The sequence below is a fragment of the Elephantulus edwardii genome, unplaced genomic scaffold (genome assembly GCF_000299155.1).
Source record: "Elephantulus edwardii isolate Elephantulus edwardi_28Jun2011 unplaced genomic scaffold, EleEdw1.0 scaffold00282, whole genome shotgun sequence".
In the NCBI taxonomy this organism is placed as follows: domain Eukaryota; kingdom Metazoa; phylum Chordata; class Mammalia; order Macroscelidea; family Macroscelididae; genus Elephantulus; species Elephantulus edwardii.
In genome coordinates this window covers 2823952-2841216 of record NW_006400032.1, presented here as the reverse complement: position 1 = coordinate 2841216, position 17265 = coordinate 2823952, and the positions used below count along the sequence as shown (strand labels likewise).

Genomic DNA, 17265 nt, shown 5'->3' with positions numbered 1-17265 from the left:
ATAAAATATAATTATAGAAAAAAAAAGAGTGTTGACTGTGGAGCCAAGCAAACTGAAGCTATTAACAATCTCAATATCATGTATCATGACGCTGCCAATTGGCCCAGTGAGGAGAATCTTTGTTTTCTTGGTGTTGCGCTTCAATTCACATTTAAAGCTGCAGTCCTTGACCTTCTGCAGCAATTGCTCCAGGTCCCCATCAGTTTCAGCAAGCAGGGTCGTGTCATCTGTGTAATGTAAACTGTTGATGAGTCTTCAATTCTGATGCCACATGCCTCCTCATAGATCCCAGCCTCTCAGATGATCTTAAAATACTAGCAAATGGAATTAAAAAGTTTGTAAAAAAGAGTTATATACCACAACCAGAATGTACTGAGTCCAAGTATGGTGCAAATCCATTTCTTAATAATCTTCAGTAAGATTTCTCTTACATGTGATAATGACATAAGATAATTTCCACTCTTTAGATTTTTTTTTTTGTGGGAACCAATATGGATCTCTTCCAGTCAGCTGGCCAGTACTTGGCTTTCAATTTCTTGGCATAGACAAGTAAGCACAACCAGGGCTGCACCTCTTTGTTGAAACCTATCCACCAGTATTCCATCAATTTCTGTAACCTGACCTTTGCTAATGCTGTTAGCACAACTTGAACTTTTTTCATTACCATCTTGATCATATGCTACTTCTTAAATTGGTTCACTCTCGACCAATTTTTTTTTTTTTGGTACAGTGACTGTGTATTCTTTCCCATCTTCTTTTGATGATTCTTATATATCGTTTAATATTTTGCCCACAGAATCCTTCAGTATTATAACTTGAGGTTTGAATTTATTCTTAAATTCTTTTAACTGGAGAAAAATTCAAGTGTGTTCTTCCCTTTTGTGTTTTCTAATTTCATGTCTTTGCAAATTTCATTATAATACTTAGCTTGTCTTCTTGAGCTGCCCTCTCAAATCTTCTGTTCAGCTCTCCAACATTTATTTTGGTCTTTTCGTTCTAGTGATCTTCTGATTTCTCCATGGGTGATGTCCTTGGTATCTATCCTACAACTCAACTGTCCTTTAACCATTAGTGTTCAGGGCACAAAATCTATTCTTCACGTGGCTTTTAAATTCAAGTGGGATAAATTCAAGGCTACAATTTTACTTTTGAGACTTTCAATTTTCTTCTGCTTCAACTGAACTTGCATATGAGTAATTGATGGTGTTTCAAAGTTGATCCCTGGCCTTGTTTTGACTGCTGATACTGAGAAGGTCTGCAACCATCTCTTCCCACTGATGCAGTCAATTTGAGTCATTCTATTCTGTCATGTGTACTTGGATTCATGATCAACATTTATGGTAGCAGCAGTCCAGAAATTATATATATAAAGACGTGCTGCATTGGAAAAATCTGCCCCCAAATTTCTCCAAAGTTCTGAAAAGCAAGGACGTCAGTTTAAAAGACACGGTGCACTGCAATCCCAGAGGTGATGGTTCAAATCCACCAGAAGCTCTGCTGGAGAAGGAAGGGCAGGAGGGGCAATTTCCTCCGGTACCAGTCAGATCCAATTTGATGGTGGTGGTGTTGTTATGTGCCATCCAATCACCTGTGACTCATAGTGACCCTATGTACAACAGCCCTAAACCCTGCTCCACCCCATGCCAATCTCACTGTCTCTGACACACTTACCCCCATTACCCTAGTCACTGAATCAATCCACCTCATAGAGGGTCCTCCTCTCCTGCACTGTCCCTATACCCTCCTAAGCATGACATCCCTCTCCAAGGACCGGTCCCTTCTTGCAACAACATGTCCAAAGTATGTCAGATGAAGTTTCAGAATCCTTGCCGCCAAGGAGTAGCCTGGTTTAACCCTCTCTAGGACAAACCTGTTTGTTTTTTTAGCAGTCCATGGTATGTACATTCAATACTCTTCTCCATAAACCATAGCTCAAAGGCATCAATTCTCCTTTTTTCCTCCCTAGTCCAACTCTCTGATGCATAGCAAGTGACTGCAAAGACCATGGCCTGTATCCAGAGTGATACCATTGCTGTTCAGTACTTTGGAGAGGTCCCTAACAGCTGACTTTCCCATCGCAATAAGTCTTTTAATTTCCTGGCTACTGGTGCCAAGAGTGTTGACTGCGGAGCCAAGCAAACTAAAGCTGTGAACAATCTCAATATCTTCACCATCCATACTGATGCTGTCAATTGGCCCAGTGGTGAGAATTTCTGTCTTCTTGACACTGAGCCTCAATCCATATTGGAGGCTGCAGTCCTTGACCCTCTGCAGCAAGTGCTTCAGGTTCTCCTCAGTTTCAGTAAGAAGGGTTGTGTCATCTGCATAACACAGACTGTTGATAATTCTTCCACTAATCCTGATGCTACACTTTAAACAAAAAAAAAAAAAAAAAAAAGGAGCTCTGGTGGCCTAGTGGCAAGAAGCTGCACTGCAATCCCAGAGGTGCATGGTTCAAATCTACCAGATGCTCTGCTGAAGGAGGAGGGACAATCTCCTCCTGTGTACCAGGCAGATCTGATTTGACAACACACACACAAAATAATAAAATTTAAAAAAAAATTAAAGAAATAGGGGAGCTCTGGTGGCCTAGTGGCAAGAAGCTGCACTGCAGTCCCAGAGGTGCATGGTTCAAATCCACCAGATGCTCTGCCGAGAAAGGAGGGACAATCCAATTTGACAGCACACACACAAAAAATAATAAAAAAAAAAATAAAGAAATAATAAATAGTGTGCCTGATCCAAGCCATTATCTTTTCAACTGCTTCCTATGCACCTCAAAGCTGGACAATGACTAAGGATGAAAGAAGAAAATCTATGCCTTTGAAGTGTGGTAGAAGAATATGGATTACCCTATGAACTTCCAAAAGAACAAATAATTACGTCTTGGAGGGTGCTCCTTTGAGGCCAAGATGGTAAAACTATGTCTCACATGCTTTTCACGAGGGAAAAAAACACCATGCTGGAAGACGTCGAGGGTCGGAGTTGAAGGGAGCCTCTCAACAAGACAGACTGACACAGTGACTTTAAAAACAGTCTGATTATCAGAGATGCTACGCCAGCAGGACAGGGCAAGGTTCAGATCTGTTGTCCATCTATTAACTATAGTCTACTAAGTCACCTAACAACATAGCACAATGAAACAAATACTTGGAAATCTTACTGCTGCCCTTGATATCTGACTATGACAAACACAACTGTTACAGGTCACCATACATCTGACAAGTTAAAGGTCTTTTCTGTTAGGCCTGTGACAGAATCGAAGGAAAAGAAGACAAATTCCACCATGTAACAAATGGAGTCAAATTTTGAGAGCTTTTGTAAAGGTAGTCATAAATTTCAGCAGAAATGTGATGTATATAATTTATAATTAAGCAATTAAAAAATATAATTCTTTGTGAAAATGAGATTTATTCTCTAAATCCAAGTTAATATCCTAGAATATGCTACCCAAACCAGAAAGACAGTGGAAAGAGCAGTCAATTCCTCAGGCTAGAGATTAGGACAGTTTTATCTTTAAATATCCTTTTCTTTATAGCCTTATCTATTTAAATTTCAAGATTCCTGTTCTATGAAATCAACATTATTCCTTTTATCACGGCTGTTTTATAAAATTATTTTCCTTTTAAGAGACAGTGACCTAATTAGAAGAGGAAGCCTGTACCAAACAGGATAACAACAACCAAAGTATCTTTTGAGAAAGTGGGATCTGATGATAATGGTAACAGTAGGGGAAAAGACTGTTACACTGTGTTAATAATAGTTCCTAGAAAGGTACTGGATTGTGATAGAGTTTTGAAGAACTGAAAAAAGATCAGTATGGTTAGGGGTGAGAAGACTCAGTTTGGGAAATAAGCAGATGCTGGTTTATACATGTTGTTGTTGTTGTTATGTGCCGTCGAGTCGCCTGCGACTCATAGCGACCCTATGTACAACAGCCCTAAACTCCGCTGCTCTGTCCTGTGCCAATCGCACTGTCTCTGACACTCCCATCCCAATTACCCCAGTCACTGAATCAATCCACCTCATAGAGGGCCTTCCTCTCCTGCGCTGTACAACAAAAAAAAGTATAGAATTCTTTTTAAACGTACAAGTTAGTGTAGTCCTTTTTAGAAAAGATGGTGATTTAAAAAAAAATAAGAAAGAACATAAAAACCCCTTCCATTCCTCAGATTAGCCTTGAGAAAGGCTTGGGGGCAGTCAACCAAAGGCTACTGCAAAAACTACAAGAGCAAAACTTGGCAAGGAGTTAGTTTGTATATAGAGTGCAGAAATGAATGATAATGTTGAGTGATTAGATATGAAGAGGCAGAGAAGACACAAAGAAGTCAAGATAAGGGGGGGAAATATCAAATACTACTCTTAGAATTTTACTTGAATAACTAAATGGAAGGAACATCTGCCCCTTATGGTAATGGGAAAGAGTGGAGGAAGACAGAGACTAAGAGGTTTGGAGCCACTGCAGTTTTCCATAAATGTCAGGCCAGAAAGAAATGGACACACCTAGACAGGAGACAGATTTGGATTACTGTCTTTTAATTTTATCACTATTTATTAAGTAGCTTCTATGTGTGTACTGGAGTTCCAGTGTAGTACAAGTTTCCTGCCTAACAGGCTAGTATTTATAAAGCACTTCTATGTGGTCTGGTGGCATAGGCTGTATGGCATGCCACTGTTAACTCAAAGGAGGTGCTTCTCTGGAGACTCCAAGGCAGAAATATATTCTCGGTGATTTACAGGCACTTAAAATCTGCTGGAGGGTCAGCTATCAGTTGGTTTCAACTCAATGGCAAACAATTCCAGTATGATGGCAGTAAGTCTTGAGTTCTATGTTGACATATCAACTACAAACCAAAAGGATGAAAGTTCAAGTTGGCAAGGAACAAAAAGCTGGAGAATTACTTCAGGAAAAAAATCTAAGAAGCACAGTTCTACTCTGATATAATTAAGGGTTCACAGAGTTGAAATTGACTTGACGGGAAACTGGTTTAGTTGTTTGATACTTGTGTAGCATTCCAGCAATGTGCTCTGTGCTTTGTTATTGTGTGCTATGGAGTTCAGATTCAGTGACTTTACATGACTGAGTCGACCTTCCCCGTGGGATTTCTTATACTGTAACCTGTAAGAGAATAAATTGTTAAACTTTTTCTTCTGAAGAGTTGCTGGTGGCTTTGAACCACTAATCATTCAGTTAGCAGCCAAGCACTTAGCTATCATGCCACCAAGGTTCCAGTATTTTATGCTACTATTACAATAATGGACACAAAAGCTGATGTTCAGATACTTGTTTGGTGACCAAATGTTAGATTTCACCACATGATATTCTGATATCCAACCATTCTGAGCTACAAATATGGCAAATAGACAAAAATAGAGTCTATTAAACATATGCATTATGCTACAAGAAGCATACAAAAGAGAGGCACAACAACGTACATCATACAAGAGTATACAAACCGTTAAATGCTTAAACTACCATCTGAAAGGTTGGCATCAAGAAGCACTTGGTGAGACAGAACTAATAATCTATTATCAATAGGTCACAGCCTTGAAAATCCATGTCAAAGTTCTATTCTATACACATGAGGTTGACTGAGTCAGAAATTGTCTTTATGAAGGGGAGCTCTGGTGGCCTAGTGGCAAGAAGCTGCACTGCAATCCCAGAGGAACACGGTTCGAATCCACCAGATGCTCTGCCGGAGAAGGAGGCGCAATATCCTCCTGTACCAGTCAAATCTGATTTGACGGTACACGCACACAAAATAATAATTAAAAAAAAAAATTAAAAAAAAAAAAAAAAAGAAATTGTCTTTATGAATGATTAACCAATTATATATACACAGTATCATTGCAGATGACAAGCATTTTACCCAAAAGTGCAGATGCAAGACCCTTCCTGATTACTCAGAACAGATTCGGTGCTGGTCCTCCCTACTCCCCTATACAAACATCCTTCAGCCTCACCAGCACCTCTCTTCCCTATTACCACAACTAACCCCAATATCAGGTCCCAAGCTCTGATCACTTCAGTCTGCTCCACTGACTATGAAAAGACATGACTGTGGATGACAAACTGTGGCTAACACTGAGAAGAGGAATTCCAGAATACCTGATTGTGCTCATGTGAAATCTATACCTGGACTAGGAGTATATCAAGAATGTGTCCTAGCGCAGAGCATGCAGTTTGAATCCACCAGATGCTCTGCTGGAAAAGGAGGGACAATCTCCTCCTCTACCAGTCAGACCCAATTCGACGGTGTGTATACACACATACAGAGAATGTGTCCTGTCTTCATACTTCCTCAATTTACATGTGGACTTTATGAGGAGGAACGTGGCATCAGGATTGGAGGAAGACTCAAGCTGAATTATGCAGATGACACAACCTTCTCTGAAACTGAAGAGGACCTAAAGTGTTTGGTGCAAAAGGACTAGTCATCAATATAGACTAAAATTCAACATCAAGAAGACGAAAATTCTCACCCCAGGGCCACCTGGCAGCACCACAATAGATGGAGATGAGACTGTTAAGAATTTCAGCTTACTTGACTCCACAATCAACACTCTTGGAACCAGTAGTCAGAATACTGGGGGAAAAAAAGATGAAATGCACTAGGAAAAATCTGCTGTCAGGGAGTGCTAAAGAACAACAGTATCAATCTAGAGACTAAGGTGTGCCTGATATAGGCCACAGTCTTTGTAATTGCTTGCTATGATCAGGGAGCCGGGCAATGACTAACGCACCGATGCCAGTTGTGCTGAAGAATACCGAACATACTATGAACTGGGTTTATACTATGAACTGAACATACTATGAACCAGGTTTGTACCAGAGAGTATAAATGTTGCTCCTTGGAGGCAAGCATATTGAAGCTCCATCTGACACACTTTGGGCATTCTGCCAGGAGGACAACATGTTTATAAGGATGGTGGCCAGTGCAAGAGAGGAAGATCCTGGAGGAGATGGACTGACATAGTAACTGGGTAACAGGGGCTGGTGTGCCAGACTGTTGAGATTGGCCCAGGATAAGGTTCAGAGCTATTGTGCATAGGGTCACTAATAGAACAGCAATATACAACATGGTCCAATAAGATAAAAAAAACAGACTAAATCTAGTTGGAAGCATTATAAAACAGCTATCATTGCCCCTGGGTAAAGGTTTTCTAAAAGAGGGGGAAAGGAATAAACAATAAAAGTCTAGCTAAATAAAATTATTTTTCTTCTAGTAATGGTGAGTAATAACCTGAAGTTAGAATGGGAAGAAACTTTAACACCAAGGTACAGCTTTTGTATTACACAATAGGCGATTTCACACACACACACACACACACACACCTCTCTCTCTATATATATATAATTTATATGAAAGTCATGTGACCAGGGATGAGCCTTAACATTTTTACTAGCAGGAGTGGGTAGAACAGGTCGGCAACAAAGTAACTAGAAAAAAAATTAGGAAACTGCTAGAATAAAGCGCTAAAGTAGGGCTCAAAAAACCCTTATTGGCTCAAGTTCCCAATCAACCCACTCACACAAAGCGGACCCCCACCTGTAGGTCTCCTGCTGAGCAGCTGGATTCAAATAGCCTGCCTTTAAGTTGGCAACACAATTCCCTATGCAGGATGCCACTACAGCTCCAAAATAGGGTAATGGTAGTGAAACTGAAAGTAATGACTACCAGATACAGCACATCATTAGAACAATTTATTACTGACTGTAGAAAGATAGGCCTTACAAAATTAGCCAGATAAGCAAAGCATTGGCAATAATGGTGAAAAGCCATTTTAGTGTCACCATTAAAAAGAAAAAGATGGGGCTTTTCTCTTTTACCTCCTTTTCTGTTGACAGCATGCTGTAAGGTTTGGGTTCACCCCTGTTTTTTTCAGGAGTCCTTTACCCCTTTTTCTCTTCTTTTTCACTTTAACTCTTTTGTGTGGCATACCCTCATTATGTCTGTCTGTCTGCCTTAATATACAGTTTCACTTGTTTTGAAAAAAAGAAAAAAAAGGAAGTATGGCTCATACGGGGACTTAGCAGACATAAAAACATATAAATAAAAATGGTACATACAACAGCCCACATGACCAGTCACAAATGAACAGATTGAAAAATTGTGGTACATCCATACAATGGAATGCTATGTAGCATGCAGGAGCAATCATTTTGTAAATTACTATCAAGCTTGGGAGGGAATGGAGAGCATTATGCTGAGTGAACTAACTCAGTCCAATAAGGACTAGTACCGCATAAAAACCATTGTAGAAGGAGTATGAGGATCCAAGGGGAAAGGGTGGAAGGAGTAAGGATGGTTGGAGGTGTGAGGTGTTAAATCAGAGTCACACAATTTGATGGGGGGGTGGTGAAGGAAATGAGAAGTATCTTGTGAAAACAGTGTATTTTAACTTTGTAAATAAAGCAGTATAAAATAAAAAACAAAACCATAAAAAAAAAAGGTAGATACTTTTACCATATTCATTCAATGTTTACTGAGTGCCAAAAACTGTGCAAAGTCATATGGTACCAAAAAAAAAAAAAACAACAAACAGGTATTAGTCTTTCTTCAAGATTTTTATTTACAGATGGTTTGAGAATAACTTGGTCTCTGAAAGACTGCGTTTTCAGTTAAAATTCTGAACATCAACTGGTAAGACTACTAAGATCCTGTTGTTAGTTGCCTCTCAGTTGCCCCCAGATCACGCCAACCCCACGATGAGCCACTTCAGACCACTGGGACCCACAGGATTTCATCAGGCCTTTTTTATTCCCCTTGGCTTCTGCCTCCCTAGGCCTAGAGGAGGTTGTGGAGGGTACGGCTTGTAAGGCCCTCCTGGGACCACAGCAAGGTGGCTTCCTTATTAGCACTACAGCAATACACAATATTTTGGTGACAGCCAAGTGGTGGCTGTGCTTGAGGTGCTTTGGCCAAGAACTGATCTACATCTATCACATGGAAGATGAATCCACTAAAAATCATGTGAAAAAATAAACTTACTCAGTGTCTATTAAATATGTACCTTGAACTAGGTGTCATGAAAAATACAGAATCATGGCTTTAAAAAGTAACAAGAACTAAAACTAATGAAATACGTGTTGGCCTCTACTTTCAAGCAGGGGAACAGACTAATTCATTCATAGCTCTGAGAGACCTATCTATGCCAAGAGTTCACTAGGGGTTAAAACCAAAGCCGACATAAAAATTTTAAAAATTGTTGTTTTTGTTGTTATACAACAATTAATTATATGTAAATCTAGACATTAAAGTGAAATACTATCTATTATACAACTTAAAGACCAGTCTTGAACATAAGTTTCAAATTAACAATTAAGATATATAAATAAAGGATGAAAATAAAATTACTTTTAAAAAGCAAAATGTCCTAAGAGAACTAAGTATGCCCATTCATAGAAGTTGTAGTAGTTTGCATTACTGAAACCACTTCAATCAGAAGATTTTAAAATGTACATTAAAAAACCTATGTCAGAATGAAGAGCTGCACTGTAACAGTAACTGGAGATCTCACTCACTATGGATTGTATGGCCTCATCCCACTAAGCAATTTTCACAATAAGCAGACTCATCACAAGAGCAAGTTAAGTGTGGATTCTAAAAAAAAAAAAAAAAAGGTGTGGATTCTTCTGATCAATTCCTAGGGCTGTGAATGTGTAAGACCTGAGATTCAGAAGTCTACAAACTGTAAACATTTTGTGATCCAGGAGATATATATCGCCCACTGACATTTTCAGCCTCTCAAGTTTCTTGGGAAGCTGTAATCCTGGCTGCAGTACAGGCTACTGCTGAGTAGTTAGTTATACAACTGCATAATCGGAAGAAACAAGCCTCACTCTACCAAGACACCTCTTGGGACATTTCCTGTGTTCCATACAATTGCATAAAAATCCTTTATTATTACCACAAAAAAAATTGCTTCCCTGGATTTCAGCATGCTTAGGAGAGCACATGGTAAGCAAAAAGAGTCAAAACAAGAAAGAATTTTGGTCATGAAAGGGTTAACAACTTGCAGTCACTGGACTTTCACAAGTAGTCAGGTATTACACTGAGGAGCCCTGCAGTGTTCTAACTTGATGGGGATCTTCATTTTATAAACAAGATAAGCTAAAGAGAGCAAGTTAGTTTCAAGCCTTACTCAAGTTTAGAGTTCCCCATTCCTGCCAGGCTGACACGTGTTCCACTCTTGCGGTGTAGGTTTGTCAAAGCCAACTGATGGGATAAGGCCCAGTGTGCTCACCTCAGTCCACGTGGGGGTTGTACTGTTAATTTTACAAGCAGTTTATCTTTCTCTGCAATTGGAATAAAAAGCTGGTTGGGGAAGAAATCGAGCTTTCACTCTTGTATCTCCTACACAGTGAGACATATGAATATTGTACTGCTTTCTAATGCCTTCCGTTTGAAAATAGCCTGCTTTTCGGCAAGAAAATACTTAGCATGTTGTAAGGCACATAATGAACACTAAATAGCAGCATATATTCTTGAGCCATGTCATGTTCTCTAGCCTCAATCAAACATGATACCACAAAACTAAACTCACTGCTGCTGGGTTCATTCCAAATCATGAGGGCCCTCTGTTTGGTTTCTGAGGAGGCAAACCTTTACAGCAGCAGGCTGCCCCCGAGGTACAGTCAGTGGATTTCAATCCCAAAACATATTGTACTATGGCATCAGCATTCCTTGAAATCAAATTAGTGGGTCATTATACTATTAAAGAAAGAAAGAGAGAATGGTTAGCGGGGTATTATAATTTCAAGGATATATTTTATTGTGTAGATTTCAATTAAAAAAAGTTTGAAAGCCAAATTTGGTAAATGTTAGCATAGCTCAACTTCTATACATCTTCATCACTCATTGGAGGAGATACTTTTTCACCCAATTAAATCCAACTACCTGGTCAACCTTCTCAATCTCCACCCATCAAAGATAATACTACGGTATCTATTCGCCCTCCTCCCTCAGCTCCCATAAAAAGAGAGAATGATAGATCCTAGGTCTAATGAGCACTCTTTTCAGTACACGAAGGAGTCTATGTTTCTTCTTTAGATGAGTCATCTAAGTATTATGATGCGCTTCAGACGGGATCTTGGAGCACCTGTCTTGCTACTTAAGACAGTCTGAAATTCTAGACATACCAAATAAGGATTTGAAAATTTCACAACCTGCCTCATCCACACAGGGCTTAGGCTTAATGAATGTGGTTTTGTCTCTCAAGATCCCCTTCTTTCCTTACCATGGAGCCCAGGCTCTCTATTTCTACCATAACATCCCCTTCTGGCAATCCTCTTGATGTTCTCTACAAATATAATGAATCATATTCACTCCTGACTTAAGGCAGGGAGCTGGAATGGTACAGTCTCGAGAAAGCTGCCCCGCTAACCTAAAGGCTGTGCATTTCAGGTGTTCAAATCCACCAGCTGCTCCATGCAGAAAGATGGCCAGTCTCCTCCCGGTGTAATTTACAGCCTCAGAACCCTGATGGAGGGTCCTTGTGAGTCAAAACGGACTCCAACAACAGAACAGTTATATTAGTTTCAAGCTAAATTCTATTTAGTCCAGTCACTTTCCTAGACAACTCCAACAGAACGAGTCTTCTACCCTTCAGTGGTGCACTGGTGCCTTTATGGTAAGGAACTGCACCGCCACTGAAAAGGCAGAGGATGTGAATCCACCAGCTGCTCCACAGGAGAAAGATGGGCTGTCTAACCATTAAACATTTTACCCCTAAAAGCCGGCTATGAATTGGTTCCTACATTAACAAAAAACAAAACAAAACAAAAAACAAAACACTTCTACTCTTCAAACTTTACTTCTGCAGCAATTATCATTTTATGGAATACAAGAATTAGTTGTGACTGTTTCTTACAGTAGCTTCCAAGAGTAAATGTGACTTCTGTACATAAGCCTTGCACTGCCTACCAAAAAATAGAGCACCCTACACATCGTTAAGGCCTTACTACTGACTTAATTGTACTGAAAGGAGGAGCGCAATTCCACGAATTTCAAAACACGCCAGGTGTTTTTTCTAACACTCTCCTCCCTTCATACCCTCACTTTGCTCAAGAGTATTTGAAAGATAAAATACTAGAACTTGGTATAAAGGGACACTACGGGAAAACGGTTTAAATAAAAAGACAGATGATACCCTCTGCATTCCCACACGTGGTCTACCAAGTGGGTGCCTCAACCTCACTCACTGCCTACACCACTGTGCTGTCACAAAACCTCCCACAACCCCGGAGTGTACAACAGACCACTTCGCTAAACTTGCCATAACTCTCGCTCGCAAAGAACAACATACCCCAACGTGTATCAAGTAACCAAGTGGGGGTGGTTTCGGGCCCCATTGGACCACTGTCACCAGAATAAGAGTGGGTCACCATCTGCCTTTAACTGTCCCCACTAAAATGGAAGGGCATTTAAATCGGAGTCCTTTTTAATTCTCCGTCAACCCCAGAATTTTGAGGTCACCCTATTTCCTCCGCTGGCTACGATCTCCGTGCGACTCGAGATAGCATCGGTCTCGCAGGCGCCAGTCTTTCCCTAACTTCCCAGCATCAATCAAGGGTCCCAAGCCCCTCCGCGCGCACGCAGGATGCCCCGCAGGCTTCCGTTAGGGCCGGCCCGCAAGCTTCCCGAGAGATGTCTTCATTTCTGGCCGTTGTTATTTAACATTACCGCCCCCCCCCCAGACCTTCCAACTTCCTTCCTCGAAACTGATCTTCCCTCTGCTCCTGCAGCCCCGGGGTTTCCACCACTCCCAGAGTGACCTGTCCAGCGATCGCCTGCTCCACCATGGGAGATGAGCGTCTGTCCGGTCTCGCCTTTCGGCAGAACCTCGCTTCCCACTCCCGACCCGGGGGGCTCGGCCTCCCGCCGCCCCGGCCCCTCTCTCCCGCCCCTGCGCTCCACTCACTTTGGGCTTCTCGGGCAATTTCTTCCGGTTCTTCTTCTTCTGCTCGTCGCTCCTGAGGTTCTTGAGCAGAGCCAGGTCGTCCGGAGCCGGGGCCGGCGCAGCGGCCGCCTCCTCCCGCTTGCGGGGCGGGCTCCTCCGTTTCTTGCGGGCGCCGGCGCAAGCCGCGGCCCAGCCGTAGCCGAGCAGGCACAGCAGCAGCAGCCCGAGCGCGCCCGTGCCCACGAGGATCACCCAGCCCGGGTACCGCTTCGGCTCCAGCCCCAGGTCAAGGCCCAGCTCGGTACGCAGAAAGCCTAGGCCGAGCGATAACATTTCCCGCAGCCGGGCCGAACCCTCCTCGGCCTGCTGGGCCAGCACGTCCTGCCAGCTCCGTGCAGCCATCTTCCTTCCCGCTAAAGGGATTTGCAGGAAGACGCTGAGGCGCAGGGACGCGGTCAAAGAGTCGAGAGGAGCAGGGAAGGGCCGAGCCGGGCAGCCTCAAGCCGAAGGCATCGCGGCCGCCCCTTGCGCCGGAGGCGGGGATCGGCCGCTGCTGGCGCGGGGAGGGCACAGAGGGTTCCCAGGTTCCGCGAGTCAGCCTCACCCCGCCGCCAGGAGGAGAAGAGGGAGGTGGGAAGAAGTCTCTCCAGCGGCGGCCGCTAAGTGGCGTTTCGGCACTAGCGCCCCGGCCCCGCTGTCTTCCCTCGGCGGAACAATGGCCGCCCGGGCCGTGATGTACGCTGCGCGCGGGGACGCCGGGGCGGGCCGAGGGTCACGTGGTCGGAGGTGGGCGGGGCGCCGGGTCACGTGGCTCGGGTGGGGCCGGGCTGGGCGGCAGTACTTGGGGCGAGGCTGAGTGGTTTCGTCGCTGATGACCGGTCTGGGCTTGGTGGCATCGCGGAGCCTGGGAACCAGGGCTACTGGGTGAACTCGTAGCCTGGGAGGGGTTCATTGGAGGTTCTGGCTTCTGGACCTGGGGCCAAGAGACGTGGCCCTCTGGTTGACTTTAGGGAGGAATCTTGGTGGCAAGTGGAAGAGGGTGATGAGCCATGTCTAAGCTCTAGGTCTAAGTCGCCTTGGAAGTGAAGTTTTTCGTTCTCCCTGGGAGTGAGTAGAAGACACTTTTTCTTCCTAAGATCACTAGCTGGCCACTTGCTTTCTGAGTGGGCCCAGGCTATGGGTGAGGCTAGATATTTTTCTTCGAGTAGTCTAGGTTTAATTCACAAATTGAATCCTTCTCCTCGGGGCCAACTAACACAGATTGCGTGCCTGCTACTTGCCAGCCTGGCTTGGGCGCCTTCGCGTCATTTCGCTCATTCATTCTCACTGTTGTTACTCCTAGGAATTCAAAAGTTGAAAAGCCCGTGGGCGGAACAATTCTTTTTCTACTAATTTGTAGCTTTAATAAGAAAAGAAGCATGTTAGATTATATTTACATGTTTCCTCATTACATTTTAAGCTTTTACATTATGCCGCAAAAGAAGTTTCAGAAATCTATTATTTTTATAAATTTTGTGGACTGGCCTTGCGAGGTAGTTTTAGAAGGGAGGCTTTTTAGGTTTTACTGACAATGTATTTATCAGTTCTATCTTTCTATGAAGAAACTAAGTTTTTTCAAACACCTATGTTACCTGATTAAAACAATGTTAAAATGAAAAAAAAAAAAAAGAAACTAAGTTTTATCTTTAAATGTCAGTGTGTAAGCAAGTGCCTTACGCTTTCTGAAAGAATTGAAGGGGGGAGTGATTTTAATAAGCACCAAATGCCAAAAATGTTAAAGGAGTCTTTTGACCTACTTTGTACCAGTGTTGTAATGCATGTTTTGATTAATGGATGAAAGAAAATTTGTAAATGATAATGATCTGCAAAGCTTGGTACAAACTTATAATTAAAGGCAAATTATATTCTTTAAAACTTTGATGATAGGGAATGATTGTATGAAACACAATGTGAATTAACAATAATGTGAAACACAATGTATACAAACTTTGTAAGCAAACCAATATAAAATTTTTTAAAATCTTTGAAGATATCACCAGGATCTACTTTTAATTTTAAAAGTTTCCAAATTCCATTTATACTTGTGAAGTTACATTTATAAGCCTATATGTGTTTAGATTCTAGAAACATGCAATAAAATTAAAATATAGTGCAATAAAGTTTGCCACCTATTTTAGTCTAAAGTGTGGATTTCCCTCGTCTTTAAACTATTAGAAAGGAGTCTTGGTGACACATGATTAAGAGTTCAGCTGCTTAACCAAGAGAGGTTGGTGGTTTGAGCACACTTAGCAGAAGATAGGACTAGTTTCCAATCTGTTCATAGGGTCACTGAGTCTGGATGGCATCTAAGAAAAATAACAGGGGATTTACCCGTTTCTTTGGTAACCTGGCAAGTATAATTCACTAAAATAGCACCTTTCTTCCTTCCATAATTGCTCATCAACCTAAAAACAAAACACAAAGATATGTTTACTGTATCATCACCCAGAGATATTGTGAAAAGAGCAAGGGCCACTTGGGGACAGCCATGTGTGACCTTTACCAACTTCAAAAAGGGGACCTCTCATCAATACAAAACAGCATCAATAATAAAACCAATTCCCAAGAGGTCAGACATGCCCCTCACGCTTCCATACCCTTTTCTACTCATCTCTACACCAAGTTTATTGCTTTGCTGGATCCAAAATCCAATGTGATAACAGGACCCTGTTAGGGAGGTCAAAAGGTTATAATCCAGGTTAGTAGGGAAATACAATCAAGACAGCTTCCGAAATGTGCTTGTAGGCTTTAGGTCAGTGTTACAAAGTTCTTAGTCCTATAAATTACAGCCACCCTCCTCCTTGTTGTCCATCAAACTTAGGCAAAGACTCTTAACTCCAGTTCCAATGATGAAGCAGTCCCAAGGTCCCATCTCCCATTCTCTGCTGTTAGTGCTATGAATGTTGGCTCTGTAAGCCCTCTTGTTTGCTCTTTTCCTAGTGGTGAAGTTTCTTACCAATGGCAGAGAAGTCTGTCCCTCTGCTGCTGCGTTACTCAGCTTAATAGCAAGACTAGACAATCCCCTCGTGGATTGGTGAGACTAGACAGTTCTCTGTGGATTGGTAGCCAATTCTCTTGTGGATAGGCCAATCTTCTATTTGTGTATTCTCGCCCATTTACATGGCAAAGTCAAATGATGGCTGAAAAACCATATTGAAAAATAAGTTCCACAGATACTAATTTTTATTTCTGACTTTCCAGGGAATCACTGGTGGCCCAGCACACAAGGAGTTGCACAGATAACCCAAAGGCCATACCTGTAGGGTGATTGAATTCAACCATTTGCTTTATAGGAACAAGATGGCCAATCTTTATTATTGTAATTTAAACCTCAGAAAGTCACTGAAGGGTCAGCTGTGACTGTTGCAATTTGACTGCAATGAGTTTTTGAAAGTTAAAGTAATCTCACAAAGTTAGATTTATTAACTTGCAACAGGATGGAGTTCAGGTAAAATTTAAATGAAGTAATGTTTTGAAAGACTCAAAGCAGTGGTATAAATAAAAGGGTTCATATCAACCTGAAATATTTGCTGCAGAAGATCAAAGACTGCAGCCTTCAAAATGGATTACATCTTGACATCAAGAAAACAGATCCTCAGCACTGGGCCAATAGTAGTACCATTGTAGATGGAGAAAGAATTAAAACTGTCAATGATTTAATCTTAACTTGGATCCACAATCAACATCCTTGGTTGTAGCAGTCAGGAGATCAGGGCAAGTTGGCTATCAGGGACCTCTCCAAAATACTGAAGTTTCTCTAGAATATAAAATATTATAAAAACCTGTGTGAGAGTAAAACCTGGATTTCTAGAAGTTGTAGTTAATGGGGACAATAGGATAGAGATCAGGGGAGAAACAGATGAGCAGAAAGAGGTACGAGAGTGTGGTGGGCATGTCTAACTTCAAGGAAATTTGTTTTGTGTTATTGATTCTGTTGATGGGGACAAGTCCCCTTTGTGAAGTTGGGAAAGGTCAGATATGGCTGTCCCCACATGGCCCTTGATTTTTTAAAACAGGCATACAAAATTAGACAAATAAAAATGAAGTTTGTAAAAAATATATCCGGTAAAATGTACACCATATATGGGTGAATAAGCTAACCAAATTTGCAATAGTGGGTATTTCTAGGGAGAACAAGCTATGGGATTAGAAGTGTACAGGGGACTACAGTGTTTTCTATAATGTTTTATTTCTTAAGCAAAATTATGGATACAAGAGTGCTCTTCACCACAACAAGATAAAGGTAAATAATCCAATAGAAAAATGGGCACAGGATATGAACAGGCACTTCACCGAAGACGACATTCAGATGGCTAACAAACA

At 41.8% G+C, this 17265-nt stretch overlaps 1 protein-coding gene across 1 annotated transcript in view; it reads right to left on the bottom strand.

The window, feature by feature from the left end:
• MTDH (metadherin) overlaps positions 1-13305 on the bottom strand; it is a 66307-nt gene extending 53002 nt beyond the window's left edge. Inside the window, exon 1 of the mRNA XM_006900355.1 lies at positions 12925-13305. Coding sequence (XP_006900417.1) covers positions 12925-13305 — 381 coding nt within the window. The remainder of the gene's footprint in view (positions 1-12924) is intronic.
• Between the last annotated feature and the right edge of the window lie 3960 nt (positions 13306-17265).